Consider the following 23,428-nt stretch of genomic DNA (forward strand, 5'->3'; position numbering starts at 1 on the left):
AAGAAAGGGAAAAGGAAACTAAAGTCAGCGCAATACCGTCAATAACATCCTGGTGTAACATTGGCAAAGACCGGCGCAGCGCAGGCAAGGACATTTCAAAGATACAAGGATTGTGAAGGAAAATGACATTGAGTTGGATGATCTGGTTGAATGGGGCAGCAGGCTTGAGGGGCTGAATGGCCTACTCCTGCTCCTATTTCCTAAATATTAAACAGTGTATAGAAGGTCTGCTATTTATATCACATATTGCATGGTTTCTACCTTGAGAGAGGAGCCACAAGACAACAGCTGAAACCAATTTCCTCTAACCTTTATGATCCTTCAAGCTTCTTGTTTCGAGCGCTCCCGTCGATCCGGTTTCTGATTCGACATCGTCCACTGACGGCCGCTCGGAAATATCCGACACGGCAGCTTCATCCAAGTCCTGGTTGACCACCTGCCACTGGTTCTGGGAGTCGGCGGATTTGGGAGAGTCCAGCGCAGTCTGAGCACTGCTGTGAGGCAAAGCGGCCAGCCCTGCCTCGCCCTGCAGGGAGGCATCCATAGAGGCAGCGTAGCCCACCGAGAGTGCCAATTCCTCCTGGTCGATGGGGGCCTAGGTCACAGGGCAAGACAGGAGGTTAGCGGGTACTTGGCAGACAGAGGAAAGGCCAACTGATAAGGCAGAGGACACTGGGCATTTAGAGTTAGGCTGGGTAGCAGCACCAAATCGATAGGAGTTCCCCTAACAAATGGATCATTCTCCCCACTGGGCTGATTCCAAAACCCTCAGCCCTTCCTTCCACTGCCTTCAGGCAATGGAGATGTGAAGAGAACTCTGAGCAGCTGGGAGCTACAAAGCATTGCTTGGGAGTTTAGGTTTTTTTAGTGTCATAAGGAGGCTCACATTAACACTGCAATGAAGTTACTGTGAAAATCCCCTAGTCGCCACACTCCGGCGCCTGTTCGGGTACACTGAGGGAGAATTTAGTACAGCCAATGCACCTAACCAGCACGTCTTTTGGACTGTGGGAGGAAACTGAAGCACCCGGAGGAAACCCACGCAGACATGGGGAGAACGTGCAGGCTCTGCACAGAGTGACTTAAGCTGGGAATTGAACCGGTGTCCCTGGCGCTGTGAGGCAGCAGCGCTAACCACTATGTCACCTCAATGTTTGAAGGAGACAGGTTCAATCGAGGTATTGAAAAGGGAATTGGATTTATATCTGGAAGGAAGAATGTGTTGGGCTATGGGGTACCAGGAGGGATAGCATTTGGAGACTCGAGCAAACATGATGGGCTGAATGGCTTCCTTCCGTGATACAGGAAGGTGATCAATCAGTTAAAAGAATTGAATGATCTCAAGTTGACAACTGCTGGCAGAAGGTTTAAATTTTTACACCATCTTTGCTTAGAGCAAAGTATTAAATGGGAGCTGTGCCACAAGAATGTTACAATTAGGACCACTTACACTTCCTGGATCTGACCCCTCGCTCTCTATTAAAGGGTTTCAGCTCTTTCTTTCTCCATCAATATGTCTCAGAAAGGCACAGCACAAACAAGGCCATTCGACCCATCAGTCTCTTTGAGAGAGCTATCGGCTGGAATTTTCCAGCTCTTCATGTCAGCACGTCTCTCCGGCCCCGCTGTAGTGAACAGAGGTTTGGTTGAGCACCAAATTCTCCATGCTCGCTTGCAGCAGCGGCAGGGCAAGAACGGCTGAAAATTCCACCCTTCCAATTAGTTCCATTCATAAAATTATAGAATCCTACAGTGCGGAAGGAGGCCATTTTGCCCACTGAGTCTGCACCGGCAACAATCCCACCCAGGCCCTGTCCCCCCAACCCCATGTATTTATCCTTCTAATCTCCCTGACACTGAGGGGCGATTGAGCATGGGCAGTCAACCTAACTTGCATATCTTTGGACTATGGGAGGAAACCGGAGCACCCGGAGGAAACCCATGCAGACACGGGGCGAATGTGCAAACTCCACACAGACAGCTACCTGAGGCCGGAATTGAACCTGAGTCCCTGGCACTGTGAAGCAACAGTGCTAAGCACTGTGCCACCCATGGGATACTGCCTTTGCCCCATTGCCCTGCAAGTTTACGCTCTTCAACAGCACAGGGTTGCCACAGTGACTGGAATTCTTGCTTGGCCCATCAATCAAACAAAGTGAGGATCTCAGCTACAACCTGGACTCTCACTGACCCAATCAAACATTTCAAAAATACAGTATACAGTGCATCTTTTAGCCTTACAGTGACCCTCGCCCACATGGTGTACTCTCCTTCCCCTTTATGAAACATTACATCCTCAGACATGTCATGAGAAACGAGCACGGGAGCAACATATCATCACAAATATATATTGATTAGTCAGGTTCCGGTACTAATTCAGTCACGTTCTGCAATTTATGTTGATCAGTTAAAATTTCACAGCTCATCACTTCTGTCTAAGGCTCTAATTGAATTATTGCTCCCTGACCCACCCATGGACTGGTACAGGAGCAGCATTTGCAGAACAGGCCCAGTCAGTAGCAGAGGGAGAGTTCCTGGCACCGGGGAGGGGAAGGCAGAGGATTACAACAAAAACAAAGAACTGTACAGCACAGGTACAGGCCCTTCAGCCCTCCAAGTCTGTGCTGGCCACAGAAACATTGAAGATTGGAGCAGGAGGAGGCCATTTGGCCCTTCGAGCCTGCTCCGCCATTCATCACGATCATGGCTGATTGTCCAACTAATCCTACTTTTTCCCCATAATCTCTGATCCCATTCGCCCCAAGTGCTATACATTCTTGAATACATTCAATGTTTGGCATCAACTGCTGCCTGTGGTAAAGAATTCCACAGACTCAGCACTCCTTAGGAGAGGAATTGTCTCCTCACTTCCGTCCTAAATAGTCTACTCCAAATCCTCAGACTGTGACCCCTGGTTGTGGACGCCCCCACCATCAGGAACATCCTCCCTGCATCTACCTTGTTAGGATTTTATAAGTCTCTGTGAGAAGCGCCCCCCCCCCACGGCCCTTAATTTTCTGAACTCCAGCGGAAATAATTCTAACCCAGTCAATCTCTCCTCATATATCTGTCCCGCCATCCTCGCAATCAGCCTGGTAAACCTTGGTAAACCTCTGTAAGCCTAGTAAGTAATCTCTCAACACCAGGTTAAAGTCCAACAGGTTTATTTGGTAGCACGAGCTTTCGGAGAATTGCCTCTTCATCAAGTGATGAAGGGGCAGGGCTCCGAAAGCTCGTGCTACCAAATAAACCTGTTGGACTTTAACCTGGTGTTGTGAGATTATTTATTGTGCTTATCCCAGTCCAACGCCAGCGATTCCATATCCTTGTAAACCTGGCATCATGATGCCCTAACTAAACTGAAAAAAACCTTCTGCCCTTACTCGGTCCGTATCCCTCTATTTCCTCCCTGTTCACGCGCCCATCCAGATGCCACTTAATTGTTGCTTATGTGCCTGCTTCCACCACCTCCTCTGGCACTGCGTTCCGGGCACCCGCCACTCTCTGCATGAAAAACTTCCACCCTCTCTCTGTGAACCTGTGCCCCCTTGGAAAAAGCCTCTGACTATCCACCCTGTCCACACCTCTCATGATTCTGTAGATTACCTTGGAAACTCCGGATATAATCAGTGTGCTGCGTTTGGTTGGTGTCTTTTTGCTGGGCTTGTTGGCGGATTCGGTTAGCTGCCGGATTGCTGTCTGCACCACCGGATCCAGACCATTGGCGAGGTGATTATCCACTACTGGCCACACACACAGAGACAAACATCGTCAGCGGCATGAGGCACACATACCCTCACCCCCCCCAAGAATCAAACAAGCACAGCACTCTCCCAAAGAACATGTGGACGTACCATTGTTCGGAGACAGATTTACAGGACTGTCATCCGTTTTGATGGACCTCTTGTCTGTCACTTCCACCTTGGAGGGTGACCGTGTCGGAGAATCTGCGGGTGTAAAGGACAGAATTGGGTGTTGGTACGGTAATCAGGAGGCTCCCAATATTATTGCTGCAGCTGGGTTTGAGCTCCAGTTGTTGGTGACTGCCATGGGCACAGTGAATGATGATGACACCCAGTCGGAAAGATGGACGAACCGCTTTACGTAGAATTACACTAATTATGCAGCACTGAAACAGGCCATTTCATCTTCGTCATGATACTGTGCCTTTAAGAAAAGTATTTGTGTCATGTTTCCTGTGAAGGGACAGTTTTAAACTTCAGCTCTGATTAAGGTGCCAAATTGTCTGCTCCAGGCAGCCCAGCTGCTGAGAATGCAGAAGCATAACTGATCCTTGTGATTGAGTTATTTATTTATTTATTGTCACAAGTAGGCTTACATTAACAATGCAATGAATTTATTGTGGAAAAAAATCTGAATTAATGCAGTTTTGCTATATTTTTGGGTTGTTGCCTGGGGTTTCTGAGTAGGGTTCAATTAGGTTAATTGATGAGAGGGAGTCAGATGAATGGGTGGAGCTACAGAGGGAAAAAGCAGGCAGTTTCTGTTTGGATTTTGCAAGGAGCAGCAGCTCTTCTCTTTCTCTCTCTCAAGATTGATGTCTGGGACCTGCTAGAAAACAGACATCTCTCCAGAGGTTTTAAATTGCTGAGGACTGGCAATCCATGTAAGCCTGTGTGTGTTTTTGCTAACTGATTCTGAAGAGGAGTTTAAGTCCTGGAGGAATATTGCGTAAATTGGAACTAATAGAGATAAACTAGCAGTTAGGAATTGTACTGGCAAGTGGGATTAAGTGGACAGGTCAGGGCCTTTCATGCGCTGGTGCAGACTCAGTGGGCCGAAGGGCCTCTTGTGCACTGTAGTTTTCTGTGATTCTGTATCTTGACATGTTTTAAGTATTTCAATTGGTAAAAGTTATGCTAATTATTTTTGTTATAGTTAAATTGTCTTGCTAAGTAAAGTTTTGTTGTAATAAAAGCTTCCTAGTTGGTCAATAGAATCACACCTGAAGTGAAGCATCTAATCCTCATACTAATTCCAAAATCACAAATAGTTGGGATCTACTCTAATTTCACAATATACTTTGGAGTTTCTGACCTGGTCCCCAACACCTATTTGGTCCACACTAGTATTTATCCTCCACATGAGCCCCTTCCATCTCCACTTCAGCTCATCTCATCAACAATGACCTTCTTTTCTTTTTTATTTCAAATATGTATTGAGTTTCCCTTTAAATCAATCTAAGTTAATCACTTAAATTATTCCTGGTGGTGGTAGGATCCCTATTTTCACCACTCCTTGGGTAAAACTGTTACTGTTGAATTCCCTAAAATTATAGAACTTCCCAGCATGGAAGAAGGCCATTCAGCCCACCATGTCTACGCTGGACTATCCGAGCCTCAGTTGTCCAGTGTTTGACTCTGGAGCGAGTTTTTACAGCAAATGTTGGGGGGTGGGGGGGTGGGGAGGGTGGGGGGTTGGGGTGGGGGGTTGGGGTGGGGGGGGTGGGGGGTTGGGGTGGGGGGGGTGAATCGCTCTTGGGATGTTTCCTAGCCGATTCTAACCTTGTCCTTTCCAACAGCTACACGGGTTGCAAACTGCAGTCACATGCAGGAAACCTGAGGTAATGTGTCCCCCCCCTCCATTATCAAGAAACATCATTGACAGGTTTCTGGAGAAGTGATTGAGTTACTTGGTAAGAATATTGGGATTGTTTGAATAAAAATGGACAAATGTGTTAGATTTATTGGCCTTTGGCTGCTCCTAGTGTGTCTTGCATTCTCATCTAAACTATCTGCACAATAATTTTGTCATGTGTCTTTTACGTGGAAGCAAAACTCTACCTGTGACAATAGATATATTTGCACGAGGTGAGAGCAAGGAGAAAGCTGCAGAACAACACACTGGATTCAGGCCATTGCTGAGGCAGTCTCTTCCTGAGCGCCGCACAAACACTGTCCCTAATTCCATGTGGCTGCAACTATACATCCGCACGGCTGTGTGGACAATACTTTAATCCCACCCCTTTGTCACCGCTTTGCAATTGGCTGCAACAAGCGCTGGTCACATGGAAACACAGGCACATGGAGTTTATAGCAATGGGACAATGAGGTAACCCTGTTAACCGCGCTCTCTCAATTTGGGGAACTGTGGTCAAGTTGCAGGAATCCGTACCGAGCATTTCTAAACACTGAAAGATGGCCGCTTGCGGGGTCGGATCGCTTCATGGACAGCGCGGCCTTCAATCCAGAATTTGAAAACAGAAGTTTTTTAGATTTGCTTTTCGAGTATGAATGTTTGAGTAAATTGGGCCTTCATTCCCTGGAGTTTAGAAGAACGATGTAGACATTCTCACCGAAGCATTCAAAATTCTGAAGAGCCTTGATAGGTAGGATTGACAGATTCCTCCCCCCGGAACCTAAAACATGGGGGCCACAGTCTCCACACAGGGGGAAGATGATCATTTAAGACTGAGATGAAGAGCGATTACTTCAAGCAAAAAGTTGTAAATCTTTGGAACTGAATACATTTAAGGCTGGAATAGTTTTAGTCTCTCAGGGTTTCAAGGGATATGGGCAGCGGGAAGGTAAATGGAGTTGAAGCCCATGCACAGCCATGATCGTACTGGGGTAGCAGGGTGGCACAATGGTTAGCTCTGCTGCCTCACAACGCCAGGGGCCCGGGTTCAATTCCTGGCTTGGGTCACCAACCGTGCAGAGTCTGCACATTCTCCCCGTGTCATCGTGAGTTTCCTCTGGGTGCTCAGGTTTCTGCCCACAGTTTGAAAGAAGTACTGGTTAAGAGGATTGGCCGTGCTAAATTCTCCCTCCGTGTACCCGAACAGGTGCTTGAGTGTGGCAACTAGGGGATTTTCACAGTGACTTCATTGCAGTGTTAATGTAAGCCTACTTGTCACTCCAAAAAACAAACTTTAAAGGAATAGTCCAAAGTCATGCGGGTTAGAATTATAAATCCCTGTAGTGCAGAAGGAGGCCATTCGACCCATTGAGCTTACACTGGCAACAATCCTACCCGTAACCCCAGGTATTTACCCTGCTAATTCCCTTGACACTAAGTGACAATTTAGCACATCTTTGGACTGTGCGAGGAAACCGGAACACCCAGAGGAAACCCATGCAGACACGTGAAGAACATGCAGACTCTGCACAAACAGTGATTCAAACTGGGAATTGAACCCGGGTCCCTGGCACTGTGAGGCAGCAGTGCTAACCATTGTGCCACCTGGTTGATTGGTCATGCTAAACTGACCATAGTGTTGGGGGATTCGCAGGGGAAATGTGTGGATTGCAGGAATAAGGCCTGGGTGGGATTGTGGTCAGTACAGACCCGATGGACCAAATGGCCTCCTTCTGCACTGTACGAATTCTACAATTCTATGAATAGCAGAGCAGGCTCAACAGGTCACATGGTCTACTCCTGTTTCTTGTATCTTTGGCTGGAGACCAAAACTCCCCAAAGCGTAACTGGAAGAGTCAAGATGGGCACAAACAGAAAGCGAAAACTTACCCAGCTTTCCATCCATCTTGGGCCGGGACTGGATGGTTGTTACTGTTGTCACAATAGTTCCATCAGGCATAATGGTTCGGTCCATTTCAATCTTTTTTGTCGGGGTGACAGTGGTTCGCGCAGGGACCAATGACTGCGTGGTCTTCGTATCTGTCGACTCGATATAACTTAGCTGCAAAAAAAATCCATTGTTTTATTACTACTTGCTTTTATCTCGATTTTGCTTCCCTTTGAAGTTGAACTTTGGTGCTGGGAAAACATCTAGAAACAATAATTAAGGGCAATATTAATCGTCTCATGATTTGTCCTGAAGCTGCCCAGGGGTCAGTGTGGGGACACTTGCTTTTCCTGACATATATTAATGACCTAGACCGGGGTGGACAGCCTGTGGCCCAGGGGCCACACCTGGGTTCTGAGTGCGGTCCACGAGTTATTTTGTTGACCGTTGCCCATGTGCAGAGTTTCCACGTTCCACTGATTTCCATCATGTAGTTTCTTTCCTATCGGTGTGAGTGAAATGATTCACAAGTAAAGCAAGAGTGGGTGAAGTGGGGTGCGTGCTGATTGCTCACAACATTGACCGTGAGAGCTGTCCAAAGTGTCAATATTTCTTTTGTTTTTACCATTTTAAAGTTGATGGCCATTCTATTAATATATAAATGATTGAGCATTTTACATAACTCATCAGAAAATATTCAGTGTATATTAAATGTATTTAATCTTATTCACAGCATCATGGTTAGTGAACAAGCCCGACTTCAATCTTGCGGCCCTCAGAAATGGAGGTGGGCCACTCATGCAGCCCACTCACTAGCCTAACTTGCCCATCACTGACCCAGACCTTGGTGTATTGGGCACAATTTCAAAGCTTAAAGATAGTATGAAATTCAGAAGCATTGTGAATTGAGGAGGAGGATCGTGTAGAACTTGGAATCCCTACAGTGCAGAAGGAGGCCATTCGGCCCATCAAGTCTGCACCGACAACAATCCCACCCAGGCCCTATCCCCATAATCCCATGCATTTACCCTGTTAGTCCTCTTGACACAAAAGGCCAACTTAGCATGGCCAATCAACCTAACCCGCATATCTTTGGATTGTGGGAGGGAACTGGAGCACCCGGAGGAAACCTACACAAACATGGGGGAGAACGTGCAAACTCTGCAGACAGCGACCCGAGCCAGAAATCAAATCCGTGTCCCTGGCGCTGTGCGGCAGCACTTCAAAAAGACATAGACAAGTTGGTGGAATTGGCAGACAAAATTCAACTCAGTGCCCCCAATTATAAAGCCTAGGATACTGAATAGGTTATTAACCATTCTCTCAACCTGTCCTGCCATTTTTATGCACATATGTTCCTGCACCATACCCTCCCACCCTTAGATTGTACTCTTTACTTTATATTGTCTCTTTGCTGTTCTCATCGCATTTCAACAACCCTTTGTCTGCCCATTTCACCAACTTGTCTGTATCCTTTTGAAGTGTGGCACAGTGGTTAGCACTGTTGCTTCACAATAATCCAATAGTTCCATCAGCATCATGAATGATGATGTAGAGTTGCCGGTGTTGGACTGGGGTGGGCACAGTAAGAAGTCTCACAACACCAGGTTAAAGTCCAACAGATTTATTTGGAATCACAAGCTTTCAGGGTGCTGCTCCTTCATCAGGTGAATGATGAATCACTTTACCATTAGTGTTACAAGCCATGATGAAATTGGAACCCATATTGCCAGGCCTTTGGATTAGTCTCATAACAGAAGCACTATGCTAGCATACCCCATTACACCATACCCTCACTTTTTTTGCCAGTGAGCCGAGTTGGTGAGTGTTGGCAAGCAATTCAACTGTAGGCACCATCACAGTTGAGCTCTACAAAAAACAGGAATTGAACCTGGAATCTGGGTGGATTTATGTAATTCAGTAGTTTGTGCCAATCGATTGTTAAAGTCAGTGAACCTTATCTTCAGCTGTCATATTCCTTGTGGTTACTAAGAGGCGGATGCACCTGTTTGTGGCCCAAAGCAGCTCATACGCTGCATCAGCTATTTGCAAATTCTCATCAAAAATGACAGGAAGGGAAAGTTTATGGACTTTCCAATTGAAGAATGCTACAAAGATCTTCCAGAGAAATCCAGCATGGCCTGGCTAAAGAAGGGTGAGCACAGTAAGAAGTCTCACAGGTTAAAGTCCAACAGGTTTATTTGGTAGCAAAAACCACTAGCTTTCAGAGCTTTGCTCCTTCATCAGGTGAGTGGGAGTTCTCCTTTAACCTGGTGTTGTGAGACTTCTTACTGTGTTTACCCCAGTCCAATGCCAGCATCTCCACATCATAAAGAAGGGTGATCAGGGATTGATGCACAAAAGCGTGATGACAATAATCTCCCCCTCAACATCAACAAAATGAAGGAGATAGACACTGACTTCAGGAAGCATAATGGAGGACGTGCCCCTGTCTACATCAATGAGGACAAAGTGGAAATGGTCGAAGGCTTCAAGTTTATAGGTGTCCAGATCACCAACAACCTGTCCTGGTCCACCCATGCCGATACTATAGTTAAGAAAGCCCAATGTCGCTACTTTCTCAGAAGACTCAGGAAATTTGATGTGTCCATTACGACTCTCACCAACTTTTACAGATGCACCATAGAAAGTATTCCTTCTGGTTGTATCACAGCTTGGTGTGGCTCCTGCTTTGCTGGAGACTGCAAGAAACTACAAACATTCGCGAGCAAAATCCAGGCCATCACTCAAACCAGCCTCCCACCTATTGACTCCGTCTATATTTTCTGCTACCTCGGCAAAGCAATCAGGTAATTAAGGCCCCCACGCACTCTGGACATTTTCTCTTCCACCTTCTTCCTTCGGGGAAAAAGATACAAAAATCTGACGTCATGTACCAACCAACTCAAGAACAGCTTCTTCCCTGCTGCCATCAGACTTTTGAATGGACTTAACTGTCATTAAGTTGATCTTTCTCTACAGCCTAGCTATGACTGTAACACGACATTCTGCACTCTCTCCTTTCCTTCTCTATGAACTGTATGCTTTGTCTGTGTGGTATGTAAGAAACAATACTTTTCACTTTATATTAATACATGTGATAATAATAAATCAATTCTAAAGGGACCAGAAATGGGGAAAATAAAAACAAAGCAAAAAAAAGTTATAGGCAAGGGAGTTAGTTTACCTCCAATGAAACTGATCCAGGAGGAGTGTTCGGCGGCCCTGGGCTGGCCGTTAATGCAAAGTTATGACATCCGGAAGGGGATCTTCGCGATAAATCCAGTGCGATCACACTTTGCCCCAATAAAATGTCTGCAAAAGAACAAATAGATTATGTGATTCCTCCTTATAATTGATTAGTGTCACCCACCCATCACTGGACAAGGTTCTGGGGCTTCGAACAGTCTTGTTAAATCCATCAATGACTGACTCTGTCTGTTTCCCTTCATTCCAACTGTGTTCATTTACAGGTGAGGTCATCACCTGTCTTTAACAATGCAATTGCCAAAGGATACAATTGCTGGTACAAAAACGTTAAAAGGCAAGGAGTCACCATGAGCATGGTGAATAGGCCCCCTAATAGACTGAAAAAAAAAATCAGTGGGCATGGTGGCACAGTGGTCAGCACTTCTGCCTCACAGCACCAGGGACCCAGATTCAATTCTGGTGACTGCCTGTGTGGAGTCTGCACATTATCCCCATGTCTGCGTGGGTTTCCTCCAGTTTCCTTCCACTGTCCAAAGATGTGCTGGTTAGGTGGATTGGCCATGCTAAATTGCCCCTTAGTGTCCACAGATGTGTGCATTACGGGGATTAGTAGGGTAAATACATGGGGTTATAGGGACAAGTCCTAGGTGGATGCTCTGTCAGAGGACTGGTGCAGACTCAATGGGCTGAATGGCCTCTTCCTGCACTGTAGGCAATTTATGATCCCCGTCTGACAACCCAACTAAGATGGCCAGGTTAACATCTCCTCCCATGGTCCAAAGATGTGCAGGTTAGGTTGATTGGCCATGCTAAATTGCGCCTTAGTGTCAGGGGAATTAGCAGGGTAAACATGTGGGGTTTCGGGAAGAGGGCCTGGGTGGGATTGTGGTCGGTACAGACTCGCTGGGTGGAGTGACTTCCTTCTGTACTGTAGGATTCAATGATAATGCAACTTCATGTCTCATTAACACATGGCCATCAATCCATGAAACCACCATGTCCAGCAACTCCTTATCATCTTTCAGCAGCAGTGATATTCCTGGTGAATTTACTCAATTAACCCTGAAAGCAGTGAGAAGGTACAAGACCTCCCGTGACAAAACCACCTCTCCCGTTCCGTCAATCAGTGAAAAATGGCATTAAAGGCTCAACACTCCATTGGTCAGTCAACGTGCGCCAAGGCAAACTCGGCATTTTAAGAACGAACAAATAGGGAACTCTGATAGATCTGTCTGTACAGTTTGCATGTTAGATTGAATGGAAATGAGGTTGAGCAAAACTCAGCCTGAAGACCAGGAAATTCGGAATTGAGATGCAAGTCTCATAGTTCCGAGTACGCTCAGTGGTAGAGGAGAGACATAGGAAGTCACAGCGAGCGTGAGCAGGAGCAGAACTCTGCCCCAATCCTGTCCATGTTGACTGCCTCACCACTCGCATGATCATAAAATGCTCATCTCCGAGTCAGAAGGTTGTGGGTTCAAGTCCCAGTAGAGTGACTTCAGCCCAGTATCAAGGCTGACACTCCAGTGGACTATCGAGGGAGTGTTGGACATAACTTCAATGTTAAACTGAAGCCCTGTCTGGTGGACATTGAGAGATCTCACAGCACTATTTGAGGACCAGAAGGACGGTTCTCCCCCATGTCCTGGCCAATATTTATCCTTCAATTATCATTAAAAATAAATTATCTGGCAATCATCACATTGCTGTTTTTGGGGGCTTGCTATAGAGTCATAGGCCAGAATTTTACCGGCATGCCGTCTCGATTCCGGGGGTGGACAGGGCTCAGAGAACGGCATTCTCTCTTGGCCTCGAGCGGGATCGTACGAACCTTGGGCAGACATGCCGGCAAAATTCTGCCCTAAGTTATTTTGCGTAATTTAGTTACTGTGTTTCAATCACAGTGACACAAAAGCATTTTAGGACATCTTGAGGTAATGAAAGTCATTTCATTAATGCAACTCTCTCTTTCCTAATTAGCCCAATGAATAAAAGATTTCTTGGTGTTAATGTGGATTTTCTTGCTCCAAGCAGACACTTACTCTCATCTTGCTCTGTCTTTTCCACAATTTTCACTTTCATCGCCTTGCTTCTTGCTCCCAGCTCGCTAGCAAAGAACACAAAACACAGCACGTTACTAAAGAGATTAACAGTGAGGGAACTTTAATATCAGAACAATCGTTGTAAGACACAAGGTGGAGAATGAGATGAATGGGACTAATTGGATAGGGTCTCCCAAAGAACCGACATGGACACCATGGGCCAAATGGCCTCCTGCTGTGCTGTGTAATTCGGATTTAAGGAAATGGGTAGATTGTATCAATGAAGCCCAACAGTGCAGAAGGAGACCATTGGGTCCATTGAGCCTGTGTCGACAACAGTCTCACCCAGGCCCTATCTCCATAACCCCATGTATTTACCCTGCTAAAATCCCTGACAATAAGGGGCAATTTAGCATGGCTAATCAACCTAACCCACACATCTTTGGAGTGTGGGAGGAAACCCACGCTGACACAGAGAGAATGTGCAAACCCCACACAGTCAGTCACCCGAGTTCGGAATTGAACCCGGGTCCCTGGCACTGTGGGGAGCAGTGCTAACCACGGTGCCACCGTGACAGCAGTTGAGACCCATAGTGGTAAGTACCCATAGCGATAGTTTTGTCTGTGCAGGATGTGTGAGGAAATATTCACCACCCAGATTGGAGAATATTCCAGGTGACTCCAAACTCATTTCCTTCTCTATGAATGGTATGTTATGTCTATACAGCACGCAAGAAATAATACTTTTCACTGTATGTTAATATACGTGATAAATCAAATCAAATCAAGACACCTCCAGCAGGAAGTAATTCTCAGAGGCTTGCCTGTCACAGAGTTCTGCAATCACACCTTTCGATAGGTATTCTGTGAGCAAGGTTATTGCAGCCTATTTGCAGTGGAGCCTCACACTTTTCTTAGTTCCCTCAGGTCAGACTGTAGCATTGCGATAGGCTTCTAACTGCTTTGACTTCACCCTGCTGCTTATCAGTTCCAAACAAACAGCGCGTGTAATTCCTCCTACTACTACTAATCCTGCCCACTTTCTGCTGAGTAACACACTCTCACTGCGGTTTACTGATATCTGACCCACCAATCTGTTAGCAACATTAACCGTTCTTTAAAAACTCATTCAGGATTGTGGGGGTGCTGCTGGCTGGGCCAGCATTTATTGCCCTTGAAACGAGTGGCTTGCTAGACCATTTCATAAAATCATGGAGAGAATCATAGAATCCCTACAGTGCAGGAGGAGGCCATTTGGCCCATCAAGTCTTCACCAACAACAATCCCACCTCGGCCCTATCCCTGTCACCCCATGTATTTACCCTGCTAGTCCCTCTGACACTAAGGGACAATTTAGAATGGCCAACCTAACCTGCACATCTTTGGAGTGTGGGAGGAAACTGGAGCACCTGGAGGAAACCCACACAGACACAGGGAGAATGTGCAAACTCCACATGGACAGTCACCCAAAGTCAGAATTGAACCCAGGTCTCTGGTGCTATGAGGCAGTGTCATTAACCACGGTGCCACCATGCCACCCATTTCAGAGAGCAGTTAAGAGTCAACCACATTGTTGTGGCTCTGGAGTCACATGTAGGCCAGGCCGGGTGAGGACAGCAGATTTCCTTCCCTTTAAGGGAGCCCAGATGGGTTTTTACGAAAATCGTTTCATAGTCATCACTCGAATTTTAATTCAAAATTAAATTCAAATCTGCCATGGTGGGATTCGAACCGGGTCCCCAGAGCACTACGCCGAACGTCTGGATTATTAGTCCTGTGACAATACCGTAATGCCACTGCCACCTCTGATCTTAAAGGGCTGAAATTTCCAGTCCTTCCCACTGGTGAGTTCTTCCAGCCCTGGATAGGGTCTCCCAAATCTAACCTGTTTTTCCAGTCCTGCCAAAGGTGATCGCCATGCCGGGTTACCCAGCGGCTGGGTGAGCGAGTTACGTAAAACGCGGTTGACATCGCTACCGATAAACTCCACACAGACAGTCACCCAAGGCCGGAATCGAACCCAGGTCCCTGGTGTTGTTAGGCAGCGATGCTAACCACTGTGCCACCATGCGGCTCTGTTGTCACACATTCACCTGGAAGTGTTATCAAATAGACCTCGATGCTGAGCCACAGAAGCAGACATTAGGACAAGTGATCAAAGGCTTTGTCCAAGGAGGTGGGTTATAAAGGAGTGCCTTTGAGGAGTTAGGACAGAGAGATAAAAAGTAAAGAGGCTGTGGTTCGGGAGTTAGATTCCAAAGCCTTGGCAGCTGAAGGCATGACCACAATGGTGGAGTGATTAAAATTGGGGATTTCATGATTCCAGAATTGAAGGAGTGCAGAGACCTCAAAGGCTTTGAGCTGGAGGATGTTACTAAAGATAGGGAAGGCAAAGGCAGGGCAATGAAAACATGAATGAGTTAGTGAGTTTGCTTTGTGCAGTTCTTTTAACGAAGAGTACCGTGTTTACCTTATATTTATCTTTTATATTAGTTTTGGATTTTAGAACTAAATTTTCAGCAGTGGGACTTGGGAGTTTAGGTGTATTCTGGTAGGAATTTGAAGTTGAAATCGATTAGCCATGATCACATTGAAGTAGGAGTGGGCTTATAGGGCTGAATGTCCTCCTGCTATACCTATTTCCACATTAAGTGGCATGGTGGCACAGTAGTTAGCACTGCTGCCTCATAGCAGCAGGGACCTGAGTTCGATTCCCAGCCTTGGGTCACTGTCTGTGTCGAGTCTGCATGTTCTCCCCATGTCTGCGTGGGTTTCCTCCGGGTGCTCCGGTTTCCTCCCGCTGTCTAAAGGTGTGTAGGTTAGATGGATTAGACATGGCAAATGTGTGAAGTTAGAGGGATAGGGTGAGGGGAGTAAGGGCCTGAGTAAGATGCTCTTAAGACAGTCAATGCAGACTGAACAGACTGAATGGCCTCCTTCTGCACTGTGGCGATTCTAAGTGAAATAGCCAGCTCTTTGATCTCCAGTGCACATGCAATGAGCTTATTAGCCCTTTCTCTGTTATTAAACTCTATGGGCAGGATTTTGTGTTGCAGGTGTGACAGAAAATTTAACGGACCAGCGGGCGGGAATGTCTGATCCTGGGGTGGGTGGGAGCACTCCAGGAATCAGTTGATACATCCGTAAGAATATCTTTAGTCTGCATGCACTTACGATCAATTTGCTCCATTATAAATGCCTACAGCCCTCTTTACGATAGACATTACCAATATAAACTTCTCCCAATGTAATAGTAACTTTTCCCATGTGGCACAGCTCAGGAAAATGACTGACACTCTGTATAAATATGAAATACAGAGGAGGATTTTGGCGTAGTAATCAAATAGGCACTGCTTTCCCTCACAGGAAAGTCTGAAATCAGAAATCACCAAAGTAAGGTCGTTGGAAAGGGATTTTGATCTGATTTATTATTGTTGCATATTAACATATGGTGAAAAGTACTGTTTCTTACGTGCTACACAAAGCATACCGTTCATAGAGAAGGAAAGGGGAGAGTGCAGAATGTAGTGTTACAGTCACAGCTAGGCTGTAGAGAAAGATCAAATTAATACAAGGTAAGTCCATTCAAAAGCCTGACAGCAGCAGGGAAGAAGCTGTTCTTGAGTTGGTTGGTATGTGATCTCAGACTTCTGTATCTTTTTCCCGAAGGAAGGTGGTGGAAGAGAGAATGTCCAGAATGCATGAGTCCTCGATTATGCTGGCTGCTTTGCTGAGGCAGCGGGACATGTAGACAGAGTCAATGGATGGGAGGCTGGTTTGTGTGATGGATTGGACTACATTCACGACCTTTTGTCATTCCTTGTGGTCTTGGGCAGAGCAGAAGCCATATCAAGCTGTGATATAGCCAGAAAGAATGCTTTCTATGCTGCATCTGTAAAAGTTGGTGAGAGTCGTAGCTGACATGTCAAATTTCCTTAGTCTTCTGAGAAAGTAGAGGTGTTGGTGGGCTTTCTTAACTATAGGGTCCGCGTGGAGGGACGAGGACAGGTTGTTGGTGACCTGGATTCCTAAAAACCTGAAGCTCTTGACCCTTTCTACTTCGTCTCCACTGATGCAGACAGGGGCATATTGTCCTTTATGCTTCCTGAAGTTGATGACAATCTCCTTCGTTAATCAGAGTAGAAGTGGGGTTTTTGTCTTTCTGCACACAGGGAGTTATGAAGATCAGGGATGCACTCTCTGAAAGGGTGGTGGAAGCAAATTCAAGAGCAGCTTTCACAACAGAATTGGATAAATACTTGAAAGGGAAGAATCTGTACGCGATGTGGAGAATTTGGGAGAATCCCTACACAGCAGGAGGCCATTCGGCCAATCTAGTCTGCACCAACCCTCCGAAGAGCATCCCAGCCAGGCCCACCTCCCTGTCCTATTCTCGCAACCCAGCACATCCACCAATGCTAATCTACCTAACATACAAACTAGGGGTGATTTAGCATGGCCAATCCACCTAACCTGCACATCATAAGGTGGCACGGTGGTTAGCACTGCCGTCTTACAGCGCCAGGGACCTGGGTTCGATTCCAGGCTTTGGTCACTGTCTGTGTGGAGGTTGCAAGTTCTCCTCCTGTCTGTGTGGGTTTCTTCCGGTGTTCCAGTTTCCTCTCACAGTCCAAAGAGTGCAGGTTAGGTGGATTGGCCGCGCTAAATTGCCCCTTAGTTTCAGGGGGACTAATAAGGTAAATTTGTAGGGTCATGGGGATAGGGCCTGGGAGAGATTGTGGTGGGTGTAGACTTGATGGACCAAATGGCCTCCTTCTGCACTGTAGGGATTCTATGATTTCTGGACGGTGGGAGGAAACCAGAGTGCCTGGAGGAAACCCACGTAGACATGGGGAGGATGTACAAACTCCACACGTAACAGTCACCCGAGGCTAGAATTGAACCCTGATCTTTGGCGCTACGAGCAGCAGTGCTAATCATTGTGCTGCCCTACTGTGAGAAGAGATTCTCACTGCTTCTTTCAATGTCTGTGGCGTTTGATCTCAGTAACTTGAGATTTGCCTGTTCATGACCACAATTAAATATCCTACGTCAGAAATATGACTGAACACCATGGAGAATAAAAATGTAAGCGTCTCCATGTGGGAATTTTGCACCCTTTATAAAGGCTTGAGAAAGACGTCATTAGATAGTGATTCACAGCCCCTTAACCATCAGCACAGTGTTTAGTCAATCCTGATAAAGTAAGGACACTATGAGTCATTCTGTCCAAACTTTAACAAACAAAGAATGTGCTAAATGTGTCTGCTTCCACCATCTCCTTTGGCAGTGCACTCCAGGCACCCACCACTCTCTGTGTGAAAAAACTTGCACCGCACATCTCCCTAAAACTTTCCCCCTTTCACCTTGAATGTGTGCCTCTTTGTAATTGACACTTCCACTCTGACTATCCACCCTGTCTGTGTCTCTCATAATTTTGTAGACCTCTGTCAGGTCTCCCCTCAGTCTCTGTCTTTCCAGTGAAAATAATCCTAATTTATTCAACCTCTCCTCACAGTCGACACCCTCGAGACCAGGCAACATTCTGGTGAACCTTCTTCGCACTCTCTCCAAAGCTTCCACATCCTTCTGATAGTGTGGTGACCAGAACTGCACACAATACTCCAAATGCGGCTTAACCCAGGTTTTATAAAGCAACAACACAATTTCCCAACTCTTGTATTCAATGCCCCAGCTGATGAAGGCAAGCACGCTGCACGCCGACTTAATCACCTTGGCCATCTGTTGCCACTTTTAGGGAACTGTGGACATGCTTGCCCCTGTATGTTGATGTTCCTCAGGGTTCTGCCATTTACAGGATAGTTTCCCTCTAAAGTTACCCATTTCCGATTTTAACCATCACCCATCAGCAGTGACAGATGTTGGAATGTCTGGCTGCTGGTGAAATTGTTCCAGTGTTAGGAAATCCCAAAAATAACTTTCAACTCCCATTGAGCCAAAGCCTAGTAAATAGTGCTCGTTGTGTTGGAGTGAGTCACTGCTTTTCACTGGTGCTCGAACCCGCTGAGGTTTGGGATTTCAGTCTGGATTGACAATATTCTGGCCAGCTCACTGCTGTAGTAATGCCAACATGTGGGGAAAAGTAAAAATACTGGGACTTGTTATCTCTGCATAAACGGGGCTTAAGCAAGCTACAGCTGTCAGGATCTATGAGAAGGAACATCAAAGGACAAGCAACATACACCACCAGTATTGTGTTTCCCCCATTTCCACACAACACCCCCCACCACCCCCATCAATATCCAATGGTGCCAAGTTGCAAACCCTGCAGTTACAGCAGATTAGTTGTTGTGATTAGTCAACAACTCCATTGGCATTGCTTCATGCAGCAGAAGAGAAGGTTGAGGACAGCATGGAAATTGAAGAGAGCATGATAAATAGTAAAGGCAGCGTCAGTAATCCTACTACTAGACAGGTCAGGCAAAAGCAGGGCAGAGGGCAAGGGAAGTCTAGATTAAACTGCGTTTATTTTATTTTAATTCATTCGTGGGACATGGATGTCGCTGGTGGGCCAGCATTTATTACCCACCTCTAGTTGCCCGTGGAGGGCAGTTGAGAGTCAACCACATTGCTGTGGCTCTGGAGTCACATGTAGGCAGACCAGGTAAGGATGGCAGATTTCCTTCCCTAAAGGACATTAGTGAACCAGATGGGTTTTTCCAACAAGTGACAATGGTTTCATGGTCATCAGAAGATTCTTAATTCCAGATTTTTAAAATTGAATTCAAATTCCACCATCTATCGAGGCGGAATTCAAACCCGGGTCCCCAGAACATTAGCTGAGTTTCTGGAATATTAGTCCAGTGATAATACCACTGGGCCATCACCTCCTGCTTACATTGGGCATTACCATGGGTTGACCTGACAAACTGTGGTTAAACTGACTTTCATGACAGTTCTGCTGTTGTTTAGGACTGCATCTTGGTTCTTTGCACAGCACGCCAACACAAATCTATTTCAATGCAAGAGGCCTGACAGGCAAAGCAGATGAACTCAGGGCAGGGATGGGTAGGTGGGACTGCAATGTTATCTGAAACGTGGCAAAGGGAGGACAGAACTGGCAGATCACTATCCCAGGGTACACATGCTATAGGAAAAATAGAATGGGGGTAAGAGAGGAGGGGGGAGTTGCATTTTTGATTAGGTAGGACATCATGGCAGGGGATATATTTGACAGTTCGCCCACTGAGTCTATATAGGTAGAACTGAGAAATAAGAAGGGGGAGATCGCTTTGATAAGATTGTACTATAGACCCCCAAATAGTCAATGGGAAATCGAGGAACAAATATGTAGGAAATTACAGATAGCTCCAAGAAAAATAGGGTGGTAATAGTAGGGGACTTTAACTTTCCCAACATTGACTGGGACAGCCGTAGTATTAGAGGATTGGATGAAGAGAAGTTTGTTGAGTGTATTCAGGAGGAATTTTTCATTCAGTACGTGAATGGCCCAACTAGAGAGGAGGCAAAACTTGATCTCCTCTTGGGAAATAAGGAAGGGCAGGTGACACAAGTGTTCATGAGGGATCACTTTGGGACCAATTGGGATAATTCCATTAGTTTTAAATTAACTGGAGAATGATAAATCTGGCTCAAAAGTTAAAATTTCAAATTGGGGCAAGGCCAATTTTGATGGTATCAGGCAGAAACTTTCAAAAGTTGAATGGGGGAGTCTGTTGGCAAGCAAAGGGACGGCTAGTAATGGAAGACTCAAAAGTGTGTTAACCAGGATTAAGGTAACCACATTCCTTTTAGAGTGAAAGGCAAGGTTAGTAAAAGTAGGGAACCCTGGATGACTCGGAATATGGAGGCCCTATCGAGAAGAAGGAGGCATATGAGAGGACACAGGTTTAAGGTGCTGGGAAGCAAGTACAGAGGAGATGTTAGGGGTAAGTTTTTCACTCAGAGGGTGGTGAGTGAGTGGAATCGGCTGCCGCCGGTGGTGGTAGAGGCGAACTCGCTGGGGTCTTTTAAAAGACTTCTGGATGAGCATATGGGATTTAATGGGATTGGGAGTTACAAATAGTTCTATGGCTTGGTAGGTATGGATGTGATCGGCGCAACTTGTGGGCTGAAGGGCCTGTTTGTGCTGTAGTGTTCTATGTTCTATGACATGCAGCTAGGATCAAGTGGATCCCTTGAAGAGTATAGAGGATGTCAGAGTACAGTTAAGAAATAAATCAGGAGGGCCATAAAGGGACTTGAGATTGCTTTGGCAGTTAAGGCAAAGGAGAGTCCAAAGAGCTCCTACAAATGCATAAAGGGCAAAAGAGAGAATAGGGCCTCTTAAGGATCAACAAGATCATCAGTGTGTGGAGCCACAAGATATGGGTGAGATCCTAAATGAATATTTCTCATCGGTATTTACTGTTGAGAAAGGCATGGATATTAGGGAACTTGGGGAAATAAATAGTGATGTCTTGAGGAGTGTACATGGAAGGAGGTGCTGGAAATCTTAAAGCCCATCAAGGTAGATAAATCCCTGAGACCTGATGAAGTTATCCCAAGATGTTGTGGGAGGCTAGGGAGGAAATTGCAGGTCCCCTTGCAGAGATGTCTGAATCATTGACAGCCACAGGTGAAGTGCCTGAAGATTGGAGGGTAGCAAATGTTGTGCCTTTGTTTAAAAAGGGAAAAGCCTGGGAACTACAGGACATTGAGCCTCACATCTGTGGTGGGTAAGTTGTTGGAAGGTATTTTGAGAGATCTACAGGCATTTAGAGATGCCAGGACTGATTAGGTACAGTCAGCATGGCTTTGTGAGTGTAGAATCATGTCTCACAAATTTGATTGAGTTTTTTGAAGAGGTGACTAAGAAGGTAGATGAGGGCAGTGCAGTTGATGTTGTCTACATGGACTTTAGCAAGGCCTTTGACAAGATATCGCATGGTAGGTTGTTGTATAAGGTTAAATCTCACGTGATCCAGAGCGAGGTGGCCAATTGGATGACAAATTGGCTTGATGACAGAAGACAGAGGGTGATTGTAGAGGATTGTTTTTCAAACTGGAGGCCTGTGAGCCTCAGGGCTCAATGCTGAGTCCACTGTTGTTTGTCATTTATATTAATGATTTGGATGAGAATTTAGGTGGCATAGTTAGTAAGTTTGCAGATGACACCAAGAATGGTGGCATAGTGGACATTGCATACACTGGGACTTTTTTCCCTGGAGCTTAGAAGGCTTAGGGGTGACTTTATAAACATTCCCTCTCAATCCTTTCCACCTTTTAAGCAGTTTCCTTAAAAAAACAGGCTGCCCACTCCTGCCTACCCGCCCGTGCCAACCATAAACAGGCACAGTTGGCAGGGGTGGGGGGGGTTAATTTCAGCTCCTGCGTACCTGCTGACTGGGATTTTCCGATCCTGTTCACCCCACCACTGCTGCCAGTGAGAACAGAGAATTTGGCACTTAGCCAAAACTTCAGTCTCTGCAGTGGGACTGGAGAATTGCAGTTCAGGTCGGTGAAGTCCAGCCATTATGTTGTGTGGAACAGCTTGGGGGTTGACAAAAAGGTGGTGGGTTTGCTACCTTTACGTTCCAGCCTCTTGCCACTGTCCACCACCCTCTCCCCCCAACACTACTCACCAAAAACATTCCTAGTGGGTGAGAGCAAAATCCAGCCCATGGACCTGAGAAGAAACTTGCTGTGGGTCTAATTGCAGTAAGATTTCCCCACCGAAACTCAAATAACCTTCAACCAACCATGTATCACAGCTTTGGTATGGCTCCTGCTCTGTCCAAGACTGCAAAAAGCTATAAAAGGTCGTGAACAAAATCCAGTCCATCACTCAAACCAGCCTCCCAAACACTGACTCCATCTACACTTCCCACTGCCTCAGAAAAGCAGCCAGCATAATTAAGGACCCTACGCACCGCGGGCATTCTCTCTTCCACCTTCTTCCATCGGGAAAAAGATACAAAAGTCTGAGGTGATGTACCAACCGACACAAGAACAGCTTCTTCCCTGCTGCCATCAGACTTCTGAATGGACCTACCTTGCATTAAGTTGATCTTTCTCTACACCCCAGCTATGTCTGTAACACTACATTCTGCACTCTCTCGTTTCCTTCTCTATGAATGGTATGCTTTGTCCGTACAGCGCACAAGAAACAATAGTTTTCACTGTATCCCAATACATGTGACAATAATAAATCAAATCAAAAAAGAATGTGGGTAGCAGATGGTGGAAATTTCTCCTGTGAGGTTTCATTGTCTTACACTAAGAGAATAATTACTTACAAGATCAGCTCCTCATTCCATTTCAGTTCCGCATTCCCATCTCCAGACTCGGGCGTTAGAGATTTGGTTCTTTTAAGCTGTACTGGGCTATCGAGCTCCACTACACAGCTTAGCTCTCCACCTCCTGCAAGGTATGATTAAGGGGGAAAAATAACCTTTAGGTTGCAAAGCACAGGATGTGGAATCTCAATCCCTGTCCCACAGTGACACACAGAAGAGGGCAGCAAGTTACAGATGAAGTATGAGTGTGGCTCGGCAGAAGCACCCTGAGACAGAGTGTGGTAGGTTCCAGCTCCATTTCATATCTAAGCTATCACTATCAGTGTGAGACTCAGGGACTGCTGCATTGTTGGAGATGCTTTCTTTCAGATGAGTTGTGAATTCAAAGCCCAATTTTTCTTTATAGGTGAATAAAGAGGATCCCGTGGAAG

General features: G+C 46.0%; 1 protein-coding gene across 2 annotated transcripts in view; it reads right to left on the minus strand.

Annotated features, from left to right (window-relative positions):
- The window catches only part of c2cd2l (c2cd2 like), a 137,636-nt gene that overhangs the window by 4,719 nt on the left and 109,489 nt on the right, over positions 1-23,428 (minus strand). The window contains exons 7-13 of one of the 2 annotated variants that reach the window (XM_080214617.1): positions 22,998-23,121; positions 12,739-12,803; positions 10,674-10,801; positions 7,489-7,660; positions 3,855-3,947; positions 3,607-3,740; positions 310-595 (exon numbers count right to left, since the gene is read on the minus strand). In XM_080214617.1, the coding sequence (XP_080070743.1) occupies positions 310-595; positions 3,607-3,740; positions 3,855-3,947; positions 7,489-7,660; positions 10,674-10,801; positions 12,739-12,803; positions 22,998-23,121 (1,002 nt within the window). Of the gene's footprint in view, positions 1-309; positions 596-3,606; positions 3,744-3,854; positions 3,948-7,488; positions 7,661-10,673; positions 10,802-12,738; positions 12,804-22,997; positions 23,122-23,428 lie in introns of both variants that reach the window. The other variant, XM_080214616.1, reaches the window with a different exon arrangement.

This window comes from Carcharhinus amblyrhynchos, chromosome 29 (genome assembly GCF_965287045.1).
Source record: "Carcharhinus amblyrhynchos chromosome 29, sCarAmb.v2.hapA, whole genome shotgun sequence".
NCBI classification, from domain to species: domain Eukaryota; kingdom Metazoa; phylum Chordata; class Chondrichthyes; order Carcharhiniformes; family Carcharhinidae; genus Carcharhinus; species Carcharhinus amblyrhynchos.